This window comes from Peromyscus maniculatus, chromosome 15 (genome assembly GCF_049852395.1).
Source record: "Peromyscus maniculatus bairdii isolate BWxNUB_F1_BW_parent chromosome 15, HU_Pman_BW_mat_3.1, whole genome shotgun sequence".
Classification (NCBI taxonomy): Eukaryota; Metazoa; Chordata; class Mammalia; order Rodentia; family Cricetidae; genus Peromyscus; species Peromyscus maniculatus.
This window is the reverse complement of record NC_134866.1, coordinates 51,384,168-51,403,789: the sequence shown is the minus strand read 5'-3', so window position 1 is coordinate 51,403,789 and position 19,622 is coordinate 51,384,168. Positions and strand designations below refer to the sequence as shown.

Here is a 19,622-nt window from a genome sequence, read left to right as displayed (position 1 = left end):
CGCAGGCACGCTAGGCTAGCCCTTTACTGCTGAGTGGGCATGCAAGGCTAGCCCTTTGCTGTTGCGCGGGCACGCTAGGCTAGCCCTTTGCTGTTGCTCGGGCATGCTAGGCTAGCCCTTTGCTGTTGCGCTGCTCTGACCCCCTTTCTGTCCACCTTCAGGTTTATTTTTACTCATTTTCTACACATAAAAAATTCTCTAGAAATGTTTGATTGCAAGAAGAGATTTGTTGTTTTCATTAAGTAATTATCAAGAGTGTTTTCAGAAGTAAATATCAGTATGTGCAGGGTTAAGAGTGAGTATTTTGGGCTGGACGCAGTGGTGCGCACCTGTAGTCCCAGTTCTCAGAGGCTGGAGGAAGAACATTGTGTAGTTTCGTCATGTATGAACACCTTAGTATGATTGATTTTAAATCAGTTTATTTTTAAAATCAAGCAGTTATAAGTTAAGAAAGAGGAGCACAATTGAAGATGTCCTTTGGTGTGACTGACAGTCCTTTGCAGGCTTGAGCCACAGCTTCGTTGGAGTGTCCTGTTCTCTGACTAGTTCCACAGGAGTCCTTTGTACAGCCAAAGTCCAAGTGAAATTGGACTACGTTAGTTTGATGTTAGAAGAACTGAAGTCTAATTTGTTTTACTTTTAAAATCAGTTATCTGTTTATGAGATAGAAAGGTGATAATAGGACAAATCCTTAGAAAGAGTCTTCTAAAGTGTGGTTGTTACTAGATATTAGTTTTAAGTAATGTTTTAATAAGTTTTAAGTAATAATAATGATATTATGACATTTTTATGCATGTACACAGTGTATTTGATTATGGTCACCACCATCCTCCTGTCACCCCCTCTTGTCCTCCTCTCAGTCCCATTAGCCCCCCTCTTTGGGTCACGTGTTGGAGACCAGCTGGGACTACAGAGTGAGATCTGTCTCAACCTCCCTAACTAGGACTATTTCCTTCTCGGTGTGAGGTCTGAAGATGCTGGAGAGCAGTGCTCACTTTTTTCTTTTTATTTGGATGTAGTAGGTAGGAAATTGTGAGTACAAGGCCTTCTTAATCCTTTGGGCTGGTAAGTTAAGATACAATCTAGTTTTATTTAGAACTTTTTCTAAAAACATCTATCAACTCAATCTTTATGTGAAAAAAAGTGCTTTTTTTCCCCTCTTTCTACCTCTTTTTTGTTTTAAATTACAACTGTCTTTGTGTTAGTACCCCAGATATTTACATGTATGGTTGTGGTGCTTGGAATGAGCAATGTCTCCCATGGCCTCATCTATCTGAACACTGGGTCAACAGTTTATGGTATTGCTTGGGAAGACTATTTCCTCCTTGCTGGAGGAAGTAAGTCACTGGAAGTGTGCTCTGAGTATTTATAGCCTTACTACACTTCCTGTTAGCTCTCTCTGTTTCCTGTGTGTGGACAGAGATGTAATCAACCAGCGTCCTGCTCTGCAGCCTGGAGCCCTGCCTCCCCCACCATTATGTATGTTAACCCTGTGGAGCAGGGGTTCTCAACCTGTGGGTGTTGACCCCTTAGGGGGTCAAAGGACTCTATCACAGGGGTTGAATATCAGATATCCTGCACATCAGATAGTTACATTTATGTGTTCACTCCACCATGTTCTCTGCGTATTCTCACCTTCACTTCACAAACCACATGCACTGAGTTGTTGAAAGTCAACGTGTGAATATATATATATTTATTATTTTTTTCTCAAGACAGGGTTTCTCTGTGTCATCCTATCTGTCTTGGAACTCACTCTGTAGACCATGTTGGCCTCGAACACACAAAGATATGCCTCTGCCTCCCAAGTGCTGAAATTAAAATTGTGAGCCACCACTGCCTGGCTGTGAAAGTCGTATATGATAAAAATGCTGGCAGAGTCACTGAAAACGTTAGCTTTCTACTTCATTATTGTTTCTGTGTCTGTGTTAAAACCTAATGAAAACGCCTACTTGCATGGAACTATTTTATTATTTTTGTCTTCTCTGTTTAGCTGTCTCTTTCTCCAAAACCTGAAGTCCTCTGCAGAAGTGATTCCTGACCTTCAGAGCCACGGCACACTTCCAGAGGTCACGGTAATGGACACTGCCCCCTTCTCTGACTCACAGTACATGGTCCTGTGGTTGAACACTGTTCTGAACAGCAATTGCCCTTTGTCAATACAGAATTAAATGAGTCACACAATTATTTACTAACAACTACCACCTGATGGTTATAGACAGGGCATCACAGTGAACAGAAGTCAATACCTAGCTCTACGAATGTGCGATCCCTTCTCCTCCGGGATTCTTCAGACTCTTTCCAGTTTAGACCTGACTGGCATTGGAGCTCAGTGGATCTCATCTGTGATCTTTAGACAGTAGGCTTGACTTCCTACTTGGTATTGAGAGATCTTTGAGGTATATTTCATTTTGTTTGTTTAGTTTTTTGCTTGAGACAGTTTCTCAGTATGAGGTCTAGGCTGACCTTGAATTTACTATGTACCCCAGACTGGCCTAGAATTTGTGATCCTCCTGCTTTACCTTTTCAAGTGTTAGGATTGTAGGTCTGTGTGCCAACACACATAGCTGAGTTTTTTTTATTATTGTTTTGCTTTATTTCTTGTAGTGCTTGAGATGAAACGCAGGCAAGGAGTCTGTAACTGACCTACATCACCGACCTGTAGATGTGTTTCCTAACAAAAATTATGCCTAGCAAAATTGTAACCCAGATAATAGTTTGAACCCTACATCTCTCAGGGATACAAACTATCAGTTGAATAGTCAGTCACACACACTTCCTCACTTGGAGGTAGTATGGTAGTACACTATGTTTGTCATCCCCCAAAAGAAACAAAGCTTGGCATGATGCCCTATGCCTGCAGCCCAGAACTCTGGAGACTGAGGCAGAATTTGCCATGAGTTCAAGGCTGGCAATAAGTTTAAGGCGGCCCATAAATATGAGCCTCCTTATCAAAAAACAAAACAAAAACAGAGGAAGGAAAGGAAAAGAAGAGAGAAACAACTCAGTTCAGTTGATTAACCTCTTGTATTTGTCATTTTCAAATGACATTGCAGTCCCTGGGGATGCCCAGTGCACATGAAGTCCTGTGTTTCCTCAGCACTGATCAAACTGGGTGTGGTGGGGACACCTGGAATCACAGCAATGGGAGGTGGAGGAAGGGGGATCAGAAGTTCAAAGTCCTGGTCAGACACATACTAAGTTTGAGGCCAGTCTAGGTTAAACAAGACTCTGTCTCAAAACAGAAGCAAAAATAAAAAGCAAGACATTGAAGCCAGGTGTTATGATTCATGCCTTTAATCCCAGCACATGGGAAATAGACGGAGGTATTGGTGAAATTATTATGGCCACTGAACGTAGTTAAAAAGAAGATTTATTTAGTGGGTAACTTACAAAAAAGGGAAAGGTAGGTTGTTGGGTCTGGGGAAGGTGTATTGAAGTCCAGCGGTGTTCTCTGGAGCTCTGCTCAGTCAACCTCCACCGTCTTGGGTCCGGCACAGAGAAAGCGCTTGCCCATCCAGGTCTCCGGTCTCCAGGTGCCTCCCTTGGCCCTGCCTCAGAGGCATGACAGTTGCCAGAGTCTCAATGGGGGTTGGAACTTCCAGATCTAAGCTGGAATGGCTACCCACTACACGGAGGATCCCCATAGTCTACTTTTAACCTTGTCTCAGAAAAGAGAATATTTAAAAAAAAAACTGTGTGTGCATGCATAATAACCTTTTTCCCTCCCAGTATGTGGTATTACATATATAGTTACTAATAACCAAGGATGAAGGCAATGCTTAATGCTTTCTGTAGGGCCATTCTTGTTCCAGACTCTACAATTTTGATCACCCACACAGCACTCACCCATAGAGAAGATCTATATCCCATGCATGTACTGTCTAGGAACACAATCTTGCAGATGTATGAGATTTATTCTTTCCTATCTAGAGCACTCCTTCCTTAAATCAGCACTGAGTGTAGGCTGTGTTTAGAAGATGTTGGGTTTTGATTGATTGTATTATCAATTTGATTGATAATATTGATTATATTGTCAATGATAATATCGTACCCAATCTTGATTTAAGCTGAAGTTTTGATTTAATAAAGGATTTCTCTTTCAAAGGACACCACAGGTGAAAGCAATCATGACGATCCAGTGGCTGTTCACTCTATGGTGGCCGGTAAGAACTTGAAAGCAACATGGAATTATGTGTATTTGTATGCAGGGATTTGAAAGGAAAGTGCATGTATAATTGTCCAAGGAGCTCCTAGAGAGGAGGGCACTGACATGGAGGGCACTGTGGGTGAGAGAGTGTCAGCATTCCTGCGACATCTTGAGAGTGAATGCAGGACTAGTGACAGCGGTCCTTGTGCCAGATCCAACCAGCCCGTCTTAAAGGCATCCTGCAGCAAGCCGGATTCCTGGGGTCTTAAATGGGAAATTAGGACGACAGGATATCTGAATCCCTGTCAAATGAGGAGCCTTAGACTTTTCCCTCACACATTCTGATGCTATGGATGGATCTGAGAGGATCTTGGGGAGGGGATGGGTGTCTGGGAAGTGGAAAGTCCTGATCCACCCTTAGCAGACAGGCAAAGTAATCACATTAGGATTGAGAAATGTGAAGATGCACCTCCTTCTCCCTGCTCCTCTCCACAGACCTGGCTCAGAGTGCAGCCCAGTGGTTTCAAGAGGCAAAGAGTCTGAGTGAGCAGCTGAGAGGAGCCTACACCAAGGCCACTTTCCGCCACATCAATCTGCCAGAGGTGTGTTCCGGCCTCGGCACTGACCACTTGCTTGGTTGTGACCTGTCCATGGTTTCAAAGCACATCAGCAGGCCAGTGCAAGAGGCCTTGATGCTTCCTGAGGTCCTCAGCAATCTCAACTCCGTCATGTGTGTGGAGGGGGAAACTGGCAGTGGGAAGACAACCTTCCTGAAGAAAACAGCTTTTCTCTGGGCATCAGGATGCTGTCCCCTGCTGAACAGGTTCCAGCTGGTCTTCTACATCTCCCTTGGTTCCACCAGACCAGACCAGGGGCTGGCTGACATCATCTGTGCCCAACTCCTAGAGGCAGGAGGATGCATTAGTGAAGTGTGCCTGAGCATCATCATCCAGCAGTTAAAGCACCAGGTTCTGTTCCTGTTGGATGACTATCATGGGATGGACTCACTGCCCCAAGCCATAGAAACCCTGATTACAAGAAACTACTTGACCCGAACCTGCTTATTGATCACTGTCCATACAAACAGGGCCAGGGACATCCGCCCATATCTAGATACAATTCTAGAGATCAAAGAGTTTCCCTTCTATAACACCATCTCTGTATTACAGAAGTTATTCTTCCACAATATTTCACATCTGCAAGAGTTTATAGTTTACTTTGGAAAGAATGTAGATTTACAGGGAATTAACAAAACTCCTCTCTTTATGGCAGCAGTCTGTACTGCCTGGTTTCAAAATCCTTCTGACCAGTCCTTTCATGATGTGGCAGCTTTCAAGTCCTATATGAAATACCTTTCCTTAAAACACAAGGCTACACCTGAGCCTCTCAAGGCCACTGTGTCCTCATGTGGCCAGCTGGCTTTGAGAGGTCTTTTTTCATTTTGCTTTGAGTTCAGTAGTGATGACCTCACAGAAGCAGGCGTTGATGAAGATGAAGATCTGACCACCTGCTTGATGAGCAAATTCTCTGCCCAGAGACTGAGACCTGTCTATCGGTTCTTAAGTCCTTTGTTCCAAGAATTTCTTGCTGCCCTGAGGCTGACTGAGCTCCTGGGTTCAGAAAGGCAGGAAGACCATGATCTGGGACTTGGTTATTTGAGACAAATTAACTCACCCTTGAAGGCTGTGGGTACCTACAGCAATTTTTTGAAGTATGTCTGTAGCCATCCTTCATCAAAGGCAGGGCCAAAAATTGTATCTCATTTGCTTCAGTTGGTGAATGATAAAGAGCTGCTGGAGAACATGTCTGAAAATGAGGATTATGTGAAGCTCCATCCAGAAACTTCCCTGTGGATGCAGTTTGTTAGGGGGTTGTGGCAGGTATTTCCTGAAGCTTTCTCTTCATTTGTTTCAGAACATCTATTGAGCATTGCTCTCAACTTTGCTTATGAAAGCAACGCGGTGGCTGTATGTTCTCCATTTATTTTTCAATTCCTTCAAGGGAGAACACTGGCTTTGAAAGTACTGAATTCACAGTACTTTGGGGACCACCCAGAAAATCTGCAACTGTTGAAGAGTGTAAAAGTCTCCATAAATGGAAATAAAATGCAACCCAGAGCAGGTTTCTCAGTCATAGAAAAATGTTTTGAAACATTACAACGACCAACCATAGATGAGGACTATGCATCTGCCTTTGAACATATGAAGGAATGGGAGAACAATTTGGCTGAAAATGAAGATAAAGTGAGAAATTTTATGAATAACCGACTCCAGCATCCACCCAACATCAGTGCTGGCTACTGGAAACTGTCTCCCAAGCCGTACAAGATCCCTAGGCTGGAAGTTAGAGTGGCCAGCATGGGTCCAGCAGACCCAGCACTGCTCCGGGTCCTAATGGAAGTCTTCTCAGCATCACAGAATATCGAGCTCCATTTGAACTACAGCAGTGGCTTTCTTGAAAGCATCCGCCCAGCTCTGGAGATGAATAAGACCTCTGTCACCAAGTGCTCCATGTGCAGACTGGAGCTCAGTGCAGCAGAACAGGAGCTGCTTCTCGGCCTGCCTGCCCTGCAGTCTCTTGAGGTCTCAGGGACAAACCAGTTACCAGGTATCCCCGGGTGTCACATAACCGTTCTGACTGACACTGTGTTTTCTTATTCTTAGTTTTAGATGAATGAAACTCCTCAGGCACTAGGTCATAAATGTGCCTTGACAGAAGAGAGATAAGTACTTTCACTGTTTGGGACAGTGTGTAATTCAGTGACTGGCCCTGAATCATAGAATGGGTTTGAAGTAACTCAGACAAAACTAGGAAGACATTATCATCAGTATTCACCCCTCAAGGTCATTAATAAGAGTTTGAATTGCTTGTTATTGATAAATGATGGCCTCTGTGTAAGATGATGGTAAGCAATCATCTGCACCCTGGCTGCCTGAAAGAGGAGGGGGGTTCGCTTCTCCAGAGAAAACTTTTTAATATGGGTAAATAATATTTATGTCTTCTTTAAGCCAGCAGTTCTCACCCTGTAGGTCATGACCCCTGAGGGTGCTGAATGATACTTTCACAGGGGTCACATAAGACCATCAGAAATATCCGATATTTACATTACCATTCATAACAGTAGCAAAATTACAGTTATGAAGTAGCAACAAAGATGATTTTATGCTTGGGGGCTCACCACAACATGAGGAACTGTATTAACGGGTTGCAGTATTAGGAAGGTTGAGAACCACTGCTCTAAGCAATGTTTGTTTTTATGTAGACATTATCTCTTTAATTATTTCTTTTTTATAAGATATTTAATTCACTCTGTGTGTGTGTGTGTGTGTGTGTGTGTTTTCATGAGCATGTATGGTGTGGGTACCCTCAGAGATCAGAAGAGAATATCAGATCCTTTGGAGCTTTGGTTCCAGGCTATGGTGTGCAGCCCAATGTGGTGCTGGGAACCTCACTGGGTCCTCTGCAAACAAGAGCTCTTGATTGTTGAGCCGTCTTTTCAGCCCCTAGACTTGACTTGCCTCTCATTCAGTTGTTCTAAGTTTTTATACCACTGTACATATTTGATCATTAAATTTTGTTGTTGTTAGAGCATAGCTCTGGTGTTCAGCAGCTGCTGTTGCTCAAGGATGCTCTGCTCTGTCTGTGGCTTCCTTTGTCTTCCTCTTTTTAAAACATAATTTCTTTATTGATCTTTGGGAATTTCACATCATCCACCCCAATTTTGCTCGCCTCGCAGTCCCTCCCTATCCAGCCTCCCAGCAGTGGCCTCCCAAATGAAAATAAAAACAAAAAAACAAACCAAAATTGTAGTTGGAATTTTCTTTAGGCCACCAACCAGCTCCCAAATAAAGACACAGACTTATTATTAATTATGAAAGCTTGGCCTTAGCTTAGGCTTGTCCCACTAGCTCTTTTAACTTAATTTAACCTGTTCCTATTCATCTATGTTCTTCCTGGGGCTTTTTGCCTTTCTTTAATTCTGTGTGTTCTACCTTTCTGCTTCTTCTGTGTCAGTCTGTCTGTCTGGCCCCTAATGTCTCCCTGTTGTTTCCTTTTCTTTCTTTCCTGGAACTTAAATTCCTTCTGCTACTTACTGCCCAGAAGCTCCACCTATTCCTCCTCCCCCACTATTGGCTGTTCAGCTTTTTATTAGACCAGTCAGATGCCTTAGGCAGGCAAGGTAAAACAGCAACACATCTGTACATAATTAAACAAATCAACACAGCTTTACACAGTTAAACAAGTGCATCATATCTTTGACTAGTTAAAACAAATAATGTGCAACATAAACCAAACCAAACCAAAGAAACACAAACAGAAAATAAAAACCAAAACAAAAGAACAGAAAAAATACCTCACAACAACAAAACCCTCTCCATTCCTCCATCTTTCCCACCTCTCCAGCACCTCTTCATTAGTCCTGGTGGCATTGGGAGCCCTGGTGTGTCACAAGTCTACCCTTTTGTCTAAACAGCTTTATTTGCAAATGTTCATTGTTATGAGTCTGGGTCAAGGCTCTGGTTTCTGGCACACCGTCCTCACTGGATCCTCACCTAAAAGTTCATTTGGATATCCTGCAGCCACCGTGAGTCATGGAGATCCTGAGGTTATTTTTCCACAGGACCAGTCCCTTCACAAGCTCCAGCAGGTCCTAGATGGGGGTAGATGTCAGGTTGGGCCAGCCCTAGGTGAGCCTGGGTGGTGGTTCAGATGGTCAGTCCAGGGCACTGTGGCCGACCCCCTCAGGTGAGGAGCAGAGCCATCTCCCCTGTGCCCATGCCGTCAGGGTCAGATCTCCTCTGTCTTGGGTGAGGCATGGGGCCATCTCTCCAGAGTTTGGGAGGCCAGCTGTCCCGTGATGGTCAAGGCCAGTTCTCTTGCTGCAGCATCCAGTGAAGCACAGTTCCAGCTCTCCCAGGGCCAGAGAAGGGAAGGACTGGTTCAGAATAGGCCTCTGATCTCATTGTGCATGGTTTCCATGGCTCCATGAGGCAACATGGACCACAGACATGGTCCTCCCCAGTGGATTGGGCGTGGAACAGATCCTGGCTCTGGATGGAAGCACATGCCACTCAGATCAGGATGGCTCTGTGATGGCACAGATCTGGACACCAACAAGGCCACAGGTGGCCCAGATTCCAGGTTTTTGTGTAACCTTGGTAGCAGCACAGACCCTGACTGTGGTGGAACCAGGCACCCAGACATGATCCTTGGCAGCAACCTGATCTGGATGTCACCATTGCCTCAGGTGACAGTGCAGGCCACTCAGATCAGCACGGCCCCTGGGACAGTGTGGTCCTCAGACACTAATTTGGCCCCAGGTGTTGGGCATCCATGTGGCCCTCGATGGTTACAGGAACCTCCTACATCAACACTGACCTTGGCTGCAGTGGGGGCCATGGACCCAGTCATGGCCCCCAGCTGCTGCAGTCCTGGCCCAGATATCACCATGATATCAGATAGCAGTGCAGGCCACTCTATTCTGCCTTACCCCAGCTGCAGCATGTCCCTTGGCCACTGATATGGACTCAGGTGGCTGACCTGACTCCAGGCCTCCACATGGCCCTCAGTAACAATATGGGCCACAGACTTCAACACAGATCCTGGCTGCAGTAGGACCATGGACCCAGACATGGTTCTCAGCAGCAACCTGGGTCTGGATGTCACCATGGTGGCATCCATGGTGGCAGCACAGGCCACCCAGACTGCATGTTCCTGGTGAGAGCTCAGTCCTCAGACACCAGCATAGCCCCAGGTGGCAGCCCAGACCCTGGGAATCTACATGGCCCTTGGTTGAACAGGAGCCACAGACGTTGACTCAGATGTTAGTTGGTATTAGATAATTGGTGTGCTCTTCCCTGGGGAAGACTCTTTCTCTCATTATCAGCATCCCTTAGTTTCCTGTAGGGATTGTGTAGGGTTGAGGCCTTATGAGCTTTCATTTAATGGAGTACTATTGTTCATCCTTTTACTCGATATAGGTGCCTATATTTAAAGCTAAGATGTGTTACTGATAGACAACAGTAGATGAATTGTTATTATTATTATTATTATTACTTTGTTTTTTGAGAACTAGCTCTGTAGACCAGGCTGGCCTCAAACTCACAGAGATCTGTCTGCCTCTGACTCCTGAGTGCTGGGATTAAAGGCGTACTCCATCACTGCCCTGCATGATCTGCAGGATTTTATTTTTTTGATTCATTCAGCCAGCCTACATAATTTGATTGGAAAATTGGGGCATCAATACCTGAAGTTATTATTGAAGTGTTGACTGCAGTCATTGTGGTGTTGATTTCTGGTGGTGGTGGTGGTCTCAGTGGTACTTTGTATTTGGTAATTATACCTTCAATTTCTGCATTCTCTAAGCTGTGCCCATCCCTCTCTTTGGCCTGAAATATTGTCTCCTTTTTTAATTTAGGTTTTGTTTGTTGGATGTAATTTTTTAGGCTGTTTATACCATGGAAAATTTTTTCCTACTCAAATATGGCAGGTAGTTTTGCTCAGTATATTAGACTAGATTGGATGTTGTAGTTTTTTGAGGACTTGGGATATATTGCTCCAGGCTCTGGCATTCAGAGTTTCCATTGAGAAATCAGCTGTTTCTCTGATGGGTTGTTCTTTATTTGTGACTTGTGTTTTTTCTCCTGATGCTTTTAGTATTTCCTCTTTTTTTCTTTTCTTTCTTTCTTTCTTTTTTTTTTTTTTTGCTGGTATATTTAACCATTTTTGTTTGTTTGTTAGTCTGTTTTGTTTATCAAGACAGGGTTTCTCTATGTAACAGCTCTGGAAGTCCTGCAACTCACTTTGTAGACCAGGCTTGCCTCAAACTCACAGACATCCTCCTGTCTCTGCCTCATTAGTTCTGGGATTAAAGGCATGCACCACCACCACCTGGCTATGTATACTTAATGTTTTAATTATAATATTCCACAAAGAGTTTCTTTTCTGTTTCTATTCATTTGGTGTTCTCTGTGCTTCTTGTATCTTTTGTATTGTTGTATCTTTCCTTAGATTGGGTAAGTTTTCTTCTGTGATCTTGTTGGTGAGCTGGTCTATGTCACTGACTTGGGATTCTTCTCCCTCACCTACTCATAAAATTTAAAAGTTGGGTCTTTTCTTGGTGTCCCACATTTCCTGTGTGTTAGTTTCCATGTGTGTGTGTGTGTGTGTGTGTGTGTGTGTGTGTGTGTGTGTGTGTGTGTGTAATTTGGATCTTCCTTGCTTATTTGGTCTATAGCTTTTCATTGTCTTTGAGTCTTGCTGTTCTATCTTCTGCTCTCTCACTCTGCTCTCAGGCTTTCCTTTGAGAGTTCCAGCTGAGTTGCGAGGTTTTTCAACTCCATCTTCAGTTCATTGAGTCTTGCTCAGTGTTTCTATCTTCTGACTGAATTCCCTTCTCAAGTCTTGGACTATCCTCATCACGTCTGTTAGCCTTAGGTTTGTGTGTTCTTGGGGAGCAGTCAAGCATTCCTTCTTAAGCTCTTTCTCCTTATTTTCATGGAGCTGTTTCTTTGTGTCATCTTTAAAACTCCTCACATTCTCCATAAACTTCTTTGGTCAAGTGCCTGGTTGTTCTTTTCACTTCTGTGACCTGAGGTTCATGCAGGTCAAGATTGTTGACAGACATTTCTACAGGACTAATAGATTTGTGGGGTGTGTGTAGTGGGGGAATTACTGCCTTGACCTTTCGCAGTGTTCCTATTTTTGTGATGAGACTTCTTTTGATAGTTCTGTGATATAAATAGAGCAGATTGGGCAAAAGAGAGGATGTGTGGGTTGGTTTGAACCTGAGGTTGGATATGGCTCAGGTGGACCCAGGGCACTGGGCTGGTGTGAAAGATCTTCCTTCTGGTCCAATATTGGAGTTGGGGGTATATGTGAGGGTTGTTTGGGTTTGAGGAGGGGAGCATCAGGCAAACTCACCCAGCTAGACGCTGGAGAAGGTTGTGTAGGACCTGGCTGGGTAGAGAGGTTAGATGTGGTGTGTGAGTGGCCTGAAGGTTAGGGGCAGGAGGGAGGCAGAGTGGGTCCTGGGACAGTCCTAGATCTTGGCAGTGGCACAGACAGGGGTGGCTAGACTAGGCCCACGAGCTGGATGTGGAATCTAGGCTAGAACTAGTGGGCTGGGGATGGGTGAATGGAGGGGAAGATGTCAGACTTACCTGGTACTAGACCTTGGAAAAGGACATGCCAGATCTGCTTTGGTAGAGAGGTGCCGAGTTACATTTTTATTTACGTTGAAGTCTAACTGTGTCCTGTTGCATGTGCAAAACCATTTGTTCCCACGCTGTGGTTGGTTGGGGAGCTGTCTTATTTATTCTGTGAGTCTGGAGAGCACCACGGAGCCTCCCCTATGCTCAGTGACCACCAGATGCTGCAGACAGCACATTCTTCATGGATGTGCTTCCTAAACAGATGTTAGAGTCTCTGAGATGTTTCGTTATGAATATATCTAAAAATCACAGCACACTTGAGAATACCCACTTGGGACTCTTGAGTGATGGAAACTATGTGCTGCTTCCCAGATCAACTCTTCGCTAACTTGCACAAGTTCTCAAGCCTGAAAGAATTGTCTGTGAGACTAGATGGCATTCCAGATGTGCTTTTGATCATCCCTGGGGATTTTGCAAACCTCCACCACATGGAGAAGTTATCCATCCAAACTTCCACAGAGTCTGACCTCTCCAAACTGGGTAAGAATGGTGCTTGGATTTCCCAGGTCATATTTCAGCTGGGAAAGTTACTTAGCTAATAATTGTTAGAATCATGAAATCATCATTAGTTAAAAATTTCTGTGGGCCTGTGAACGTGAAATGTGTCCTTGGGAAGGTGTAGGGACAGCGCTCTTCCTCATTAAAGACCTGACAGTGTGAACTGTGCCCAAGGGAAGGTATTGGAACAGTGTTCTTCCTCATTAAGAGGGCAGACATTTATTTGTAACCCCAAGTCTCTAACATGACTGGAATTGTTCTGAGCTCTGTACAAATACTAACTCACTCTTCAGACCACTGTATGAGAGAAGACACAATGATTATTGCTGATTCTCAACTGGGGAAACTGAGGTCAGCGATTGCTCAGGTTTATCCAGCTAAGAAAACGTATCTTCAAAAGAGAAGGTTTGACTCCAGGGCCTGAGCTTTAAACTCCCAGCACACTTACTCTCAAGACAGTTTCTGGAGTTCTTTCCTTTTGATGTTGTTTTCGTGGCGCTTGCAGATCTGCCTGCTGAGGGAGGAAATCTGACTGGGGGCAACCTGGACCTTTCTTCCACTTCTCTCCATCCCAGCCTCCTGTTGATGGACAGCTGTGCAGACATCTTTCTAGTCATTTAGCAAAATGACTCAGGCCCCGTCAGATCCTTAATTTGTTAAACCCTGAATACTGAGGACTAAGGAAATGTGAAAAGGGGACCAGAGTGGGGCATGGTGGTTCATGTCTGTAATCCCAGAATTTGGGAGTCTGAGGCAGGAGGATTGTCACAACATCAAGCCAGCTTAGCTCCAGAAAAGTAGCTATTTTCAGGCTAGCCTAAGATACAACATGAGACCCTGTCTGAAAAGAAACAAAAGAAACAAACAAACATTTTGCAGGTTGTGGAGATGGATCAGCAGGTAAAGGTACTTCCTGCCAAGCTTTATGACCTCTGTCCCACAGATCAGTATGGTAGAAGGAAACAATTCACCCTCTTTTGCCCTGACCTTTGCATGTGTCCTATGGCCGAGGATGACCTCCACACATACCATATAAACATAGACAAAATAAATAAGGTCACGTATTCTTAAAGTTGTGCTTCAGAGTTGTCCCTTTTTCTGCTGAGGGCTGCAGGAATCTATCATAAGAACGCAGCTGGGGCTGGAGAGATGGCTCAGAGGTTAAGAGCACTGACTGCTCTTCCAGAGGTCTTGAGTTCAATTCCCAGCAACCACATGGTGGCTCACAACCACCTATGAGATCTGGCGCCCTCTTCTGGCCTGCAGGCATATATGCAGGCAGAACACTGTATACATAATAAATAAATAAATAAAAAACCTTTAAAAAAAAAAAAAAAAGAACGCAGCTGGTTATGGCAAAGTCACTACCTGAAGGGATCAAGGAATTCCTTCAGAGGAAGCCAAATTCGAAGGAGCTTTTGGTGTTACTTGGCTTGTTACATATCTGCTGTCTTCTGTTATGAAAATCATGTGTGCCTTCATAGTTTTCCCAATTGATTTGCCCTTAGAAGTGCTAACGGCATGGACTGATCACTCTTTGGACATATACATTTAAGGTATTTGGTGAATAACCTGGGGAAAGGCTTCCTTCCCCACAGCCCATCTGGTTCTCCCCTTTCAGTACTGGAATCAGATAACTCCCTTAACCTCTTTCAAGGATTGACAGTAATAACAGTTCACATGCTAGCCTCCTGATTTAAGGTAAATTCCACAAGGAGACACCACCTAGGTCAGGTAGATTTTAAGTAATAGCTTTACACAATTTAGCTAGGACCCTTCCTTCTTACAGCCTTACTAACTTTATAGACCCCTAACTTCGTACCTAACCACGTCTCAGAATGTAGACTGAGCACATAGACCCACCTTTTCATACATTAACCGGTTATTAGCACTCAGTTGGCCTCCTCTTTTACCACTCCCATTTTGGATTGTAAAAGAAAGCCTGGTGGTCATTGCCTGAGAAAAATTCTTACCTGCCTTTATGACCCCATAGAATTCAATCCTGGTGACCTTGCTAGATCAGGGGATTACTATTGCTTGGGTTTATAACTGGATTCCTGGGAGACATAGGAGGTATGTAGACAACTGAGAGAACTTAGAGACAGAGAACAGAGAGGGATAAGGAGGATTTTGATCAGAGAGAATGTGTGGACAAGATGGAAGATGAGGAAGAGTCAGATGGGGAAGTACTAGCTGGGTAAGAAAGAGATGAAAAGGACCTAGATAAGGCAGAATTAAGATAAGAGAATTAAGAAAGAACTTAGAGGGAGCAGTAGATGAATACAGAGAGAAATCAGGCAAGAAGGAGCTAAAAGAGAATAGAAGCTTGTAGAGAGAAAACTGACACAGAATAATAAAGTGTATGGACTAAGGAGTTTCGTGTACATGGATTCTTTTCATCAAAGATTAATTATCAGGTGGTTGTAGATTCTTCCTGGACCCTGGGAGGGGACTATAGAGGGGCTGGACCCCCATAGTCCTCGATACTCTTTTATGTGACTCTGTACAGAACTCCTGCTGCGTCAGTGCAGTGTGCAAACACAGAGATATCAGGGTGCTGATGCTGAAGGTGAAATATGGAGAAGAGAAAACTGATCCAGAGAGGGTCAGGAACCTGCCGCAGGTCCTCTGCTCATCAGTCATTGGCAGAAGCCGAGCACTCGCCCAACATGGCCTGAGCACTAGATCACTGCATCACTGTCTGTTTAATGGTGTGGCTGGAGATTATGGACTGAGAGCCCAGTCCGGATAGGAATTTGTAACTTTCTTGAATTTCTGAATATCCTTCATCTTTTCCAGTTAAATTGATCCAGAACTCTCCAAATCTTCAAGTTTTCTACCTGAAATGTGATTTCTTTTCGAATTGTGAGTCTCTCATGACTGTGCTTGCTTCCTGCAAGAAACTCAGAGAGATTGAGTTTTCTGGACGATGCTTTGAAGCCATGCCATTTGGTAAGAACTATAAGCTTACAACTGTGACTTCAGATGCTCCTGTGCAAAAAGTCATTAAATACTCTAGAATTAAAAGTCTGCTGATGTCACAGAAACTATGACAGCACCTGACTTCAGTGAGTCTTTCTCAACAATGAAGTGCATCTGTGTCTACAATGTAACCATTTCATTTTCAGAATTGTTTCCTCTACTTAGTCATAGTAATTCAATCTGATTATTATATCACTTTTCAACACTTTTGAAACACTCTTACTTCAATGGTATTCCTCTGTGTCACAGGAATGTATCTGAACTAACTATATTTCATTTTCCCTTATCTAGTCACCATTTTGCCAAATTTTGTGGCCTTGAAGATATTGAAACTTGGAAGCCAACAGTTTCCAGATAAGGAAACATCAGAAAAGTTTGGTAAGTTTATAAACAGAGTTTCTTAATGTATTCTTTATCCTCCTCCCCTCCTTCCTCCTCATCCTCTTCAATGAACCTACAAGAAAGCAAGCTGTGTACAGTTGTCCCTTGACATCCATGGCAGCTGGGTCCAGGACCTCTGCTGATATAAACACTAGAAGATCCTCCACTCCATGATATAAAATGGTTCAGTGTTTGCCCGTGTCCCTACACATCTTCCATAAGCCATCTCTTAATTGCTTACAATGCCTAATGCAATGTAAATGCTATATCAACAAGTGTTACACTGTGTTGTTCTGGGAATAATGGTGAGGGGGAAATGTCTGTACACGTTTGGCACAGACACAGTTTTTAAAAACTGAACCTGTGGTTTGTGGAATGTGCCCATACAGAGGGTCAGCTGTACCAGCTATGCTGGTCCTTAGGAGGACACCATAGTGATGCTCAATATCACCCCCAGATGCCATCACTGTTGGTCCCACACATCCTCACACTTGATCTCATTAAATGCAATGTTCTCAGATTCACTGACTTCTTAGGAGAGAATTTGGTCACTGTGGAACTTCATAGTCTGGCACCCACTCCAAACATGCAATGTCCCTTTTGTTTCAAAGGTTTCAAAATACATACGAAAACTTCTATTTAAAATTAAGCAAACACTATAACTCCAGGGAAAGGCCACACCCCAGGCTGTAGCACACCCAATCAGAAGGCAAGCGTCCAGCTTCCTGTGCCCAGTCTGAGAGCTGTTCCCATCTCATGAATGTGTGTCCTCCTTTTAAAGATAATTAAATAAACTTTAAAATGTTTATTCTTGTCTTATGAGCATGAGTGTTGCCTGCATATATGTCTGTGCACCACATATGTTCTTGGTGGCCACAGAAGTCAGAAGAAGGTTTTGAATTCACTGGATCGGATGGTTGTCAGCCACCATGTGGGTGCCGGGCACTAACTCTTCCTGAGACTTCTGCAAAAGTAACTAGTGATCTCAACCACTGAGCTATCTTTTCAGTCCCACAAATTTTCCTTTGAAATAAATTAGTGTATGTAAGTTGTGACAGAGTAAACTTGAGAAGCTTTGCTTAAGAGGCTCTGCTCATAACAGCGTTTGGGCAGCAAAATAAATGTCAGAAAGAGAAAGAAAATCATGTTGAAAATATTGTTGTGGACTCACAAGTTTTCTTCATATTTTTGTGCATTTACCGTCTGTGTATGTGTGGAGCTGTGAGTGGCATGTGCGTGGAGTCAGAGAACAGCGGTGGGAGTCGTTCTCTCTCACCATAATGTGGACTCCTGGGATCAAACTCAGGTTGTCAGGCATGCCTGCGGATGCCTTTACCACCCGAGCCTTCTCACCTGCTCTGACCCATGAACATACAGGGTAATAAATACATTTCCAGTCATCTCTATCTGCAGTCATACAGACACACGTTCCTCAGCGCAGTCTCCTGAGAGGCTGGAAATCATGATTGTAGTAATGAACACACAAGTGCTCAGAGGTTCATTCCTTTTAAAGCTTTGGAAGAGTTTTCTGTACACAGACCTAGTGTGATTTCTTTCAGTGGGTAGATGTCTTATGTAACCCATTCAAGAATGATCACCTAGAAGCCGAGAGTGGTAACAAATGCCTGTGATCCCAGCACTGAGATGATGAGGCAGAATTATGAGTTCTAGCCATTCTGGACAACAGGCTGAGACTCTGACTCAAGACTGACAAGTGGAGCTGCTGGAAATGCACCTTGCTTTGCTTTGCTTTCAGATGAGCAATGAGACCCAAATAAGGCTCAGTGTGTGTGTTTGTGTGTGTGTGTGTTTGTGTGTGTGTGTGTGTGTGTGTGTGTGTGTGTGTGTGTGTGTGTGTGGTGCCTTGGTATCCAGCATGCTAGACAAACCCTTTATCACTAAGCCAACTGCCCAAATTTCGACTTGATTTCTAAATACTACCTTTCCTAAAGAAACCAAGGACTGTGAAGAAATATTTTTCTTTTTTCTTTATTAAGAAAATTTATATTCATTTTACATACCAACCACAGATGCCCCCTCCTCCCTCTTCCCACCTCCCAACCCTCACCCCATTCATACCTCCTCTGAGTCAAGGTCTCCCATGGGGAGTCAGCAGAGCCTGGTACATTAAGTGGAGGCAGGTCCAAGCCCCTACCTGCCGCACCAAGGCTGGCCAAGGTGTCACACTTTAGGCACTAGGCTCCAAAAAGCTCACTCATGCACCAGGGACAGATCCCAATTCCCCTGCCTGGAGGGCCCTCCAAACAGTTCAAGCTAAACAACTGTCTTGCCTATCCAGACGGCTAGTCCAGTCCCATGGGGGCTCCTCAGCTATTGGTCCACAGCTCATGGGTTTCCACTAGTTTGGGTGGCCGTCTATACATTTCCCCATCATGATGTCAATGTCACAAGAAATATTTTATTTCAGAACTAAGAAGGGGAAAGTCAAAGATAAACCTGGAATATTGCCTCATTCCAAAAAGTCTTCCTAATTAGTTTCTGTGAGGCCACAGAAGTCGAGACTTAGTCATCCTGTGATCTACAGAGTATCACGCTATGGAAGATTGGATGAGGGTGGAAGGCTGTCAGGGCAGTGGACAAGGCTTTAATGAGGCCGGTGGATGTGCTCAGAGTGACGACAGGAGGCGGGATGGCGAGGGAGGGGGCCAAAGTCTGTGCAGTTAGGAGAGTGACCTGCAGTGGAGGCCCTGCTTTAGAAGAGAGAGCAGAAATGGACAGACAGCCTGGACCTGTGTGAAGAGTCAGGTGGCGGAGGATGGAGGAGCCAGCTGCAGAGAGCAGCAGGGAATACCTGTGTGCTACCCCTTCTCCTTTCCTTGGAGAGGACAGTGACGAGGAGGGCCTCTGCTAGGTGGGGCCTCCTGGACTGCAGAAGGTCTAGGTCATCAGCTGCTCGCTCATGCCGGGACTACTACTGAGGATGGCTTTGTGGTGTCTCCCACAGCCCAGGCTCTGGGTTCTCTCAGGAACCTGGAGGAACTGCTCCTTCCCAGTGGGGACGGGATTCACCACGTGGCCAAACTGATTGTCCGGCAGTGTCTGCAGCTTCGGTGCCTCCGAGTTCTTGCCTTTAAGGAGACGTTGGATGACGACAGTGTGATGGAAATCGGTGAGTTTCCCTCAGGGAAAGGGTTTCCCCCTGTGTGGAAGCAGTGGCTTCATTGGAGCTGTCTGCTGCGAATGTCTAGTATGGCAAAGTCTTCCAAACTGTTCCTCATTTCCACCACCACACTGTTTCATCTCATGTCCTTCTTTTTTCTTTTCTTTTTTTTTCTTTTTCTGGAGCCAAGGACTGAACCCAGGGCCTTGCACTTGCTAGGCAAGTGCTCTACCACTGAGCTAAATCCCCAACCCCCATCTTGTGTTCTTCTGCAGAT

The 19,622-nt window shown here is 44.4% G+C and overlaps 2 protein-coding genes across 2 annotated transcripts in view; both read left to right on the top strand.

Annotated features, from left to right (window-relative positions):
* The window catches only part of LOC102917948 (baculoviral IAP repeat-containing protein 1a-like), a 152,437-nt gene that overhangs the window by 76,261 nt on the left and 56,554 nt on the right, over window positions 1-19,622 (top strand). The window lies entirely within an intron of this gene.
* Window positions 1-19,622, top strand: part of LOC102917640 (baculoviral IAP repeat-containing protein 1a-like) — a 45,640-nt gene that overhangs the window by 19,615 nt on the left and 6,403 nt on the right. Inside the window, exons 8-14 of the mRNA XM_076551958.1 lie at window positions 1,994-2,075; window positions 4,109-4,166; window positions 4,646-6,757; window positions 12,676-12,843; window positions 15,661-15,813; window positions 16,135-16,221; window positions 19,190-19,354. Of these exons, the coding sequence (XP_076408073.1) occupies window positions 1,994-2,075; window positions 4,109-4,166; window positions 4,646-6,757; window positions 12,676-12,843; window positions 15,661-15,813; window positions 16,135-16,221; window positions 19,190-19,354 (2,825 nt within the window). The remainder of the gene's footprint in view (window positions 1-1,993; window positions 2,076-4,108; window positions 4,167-4,645; window positions 6,758-12,675; window positions 12,844-15,660; window positions 15,814-16,134; window positions 16,222-19,189; window positions 19,355-19,622) is intronic.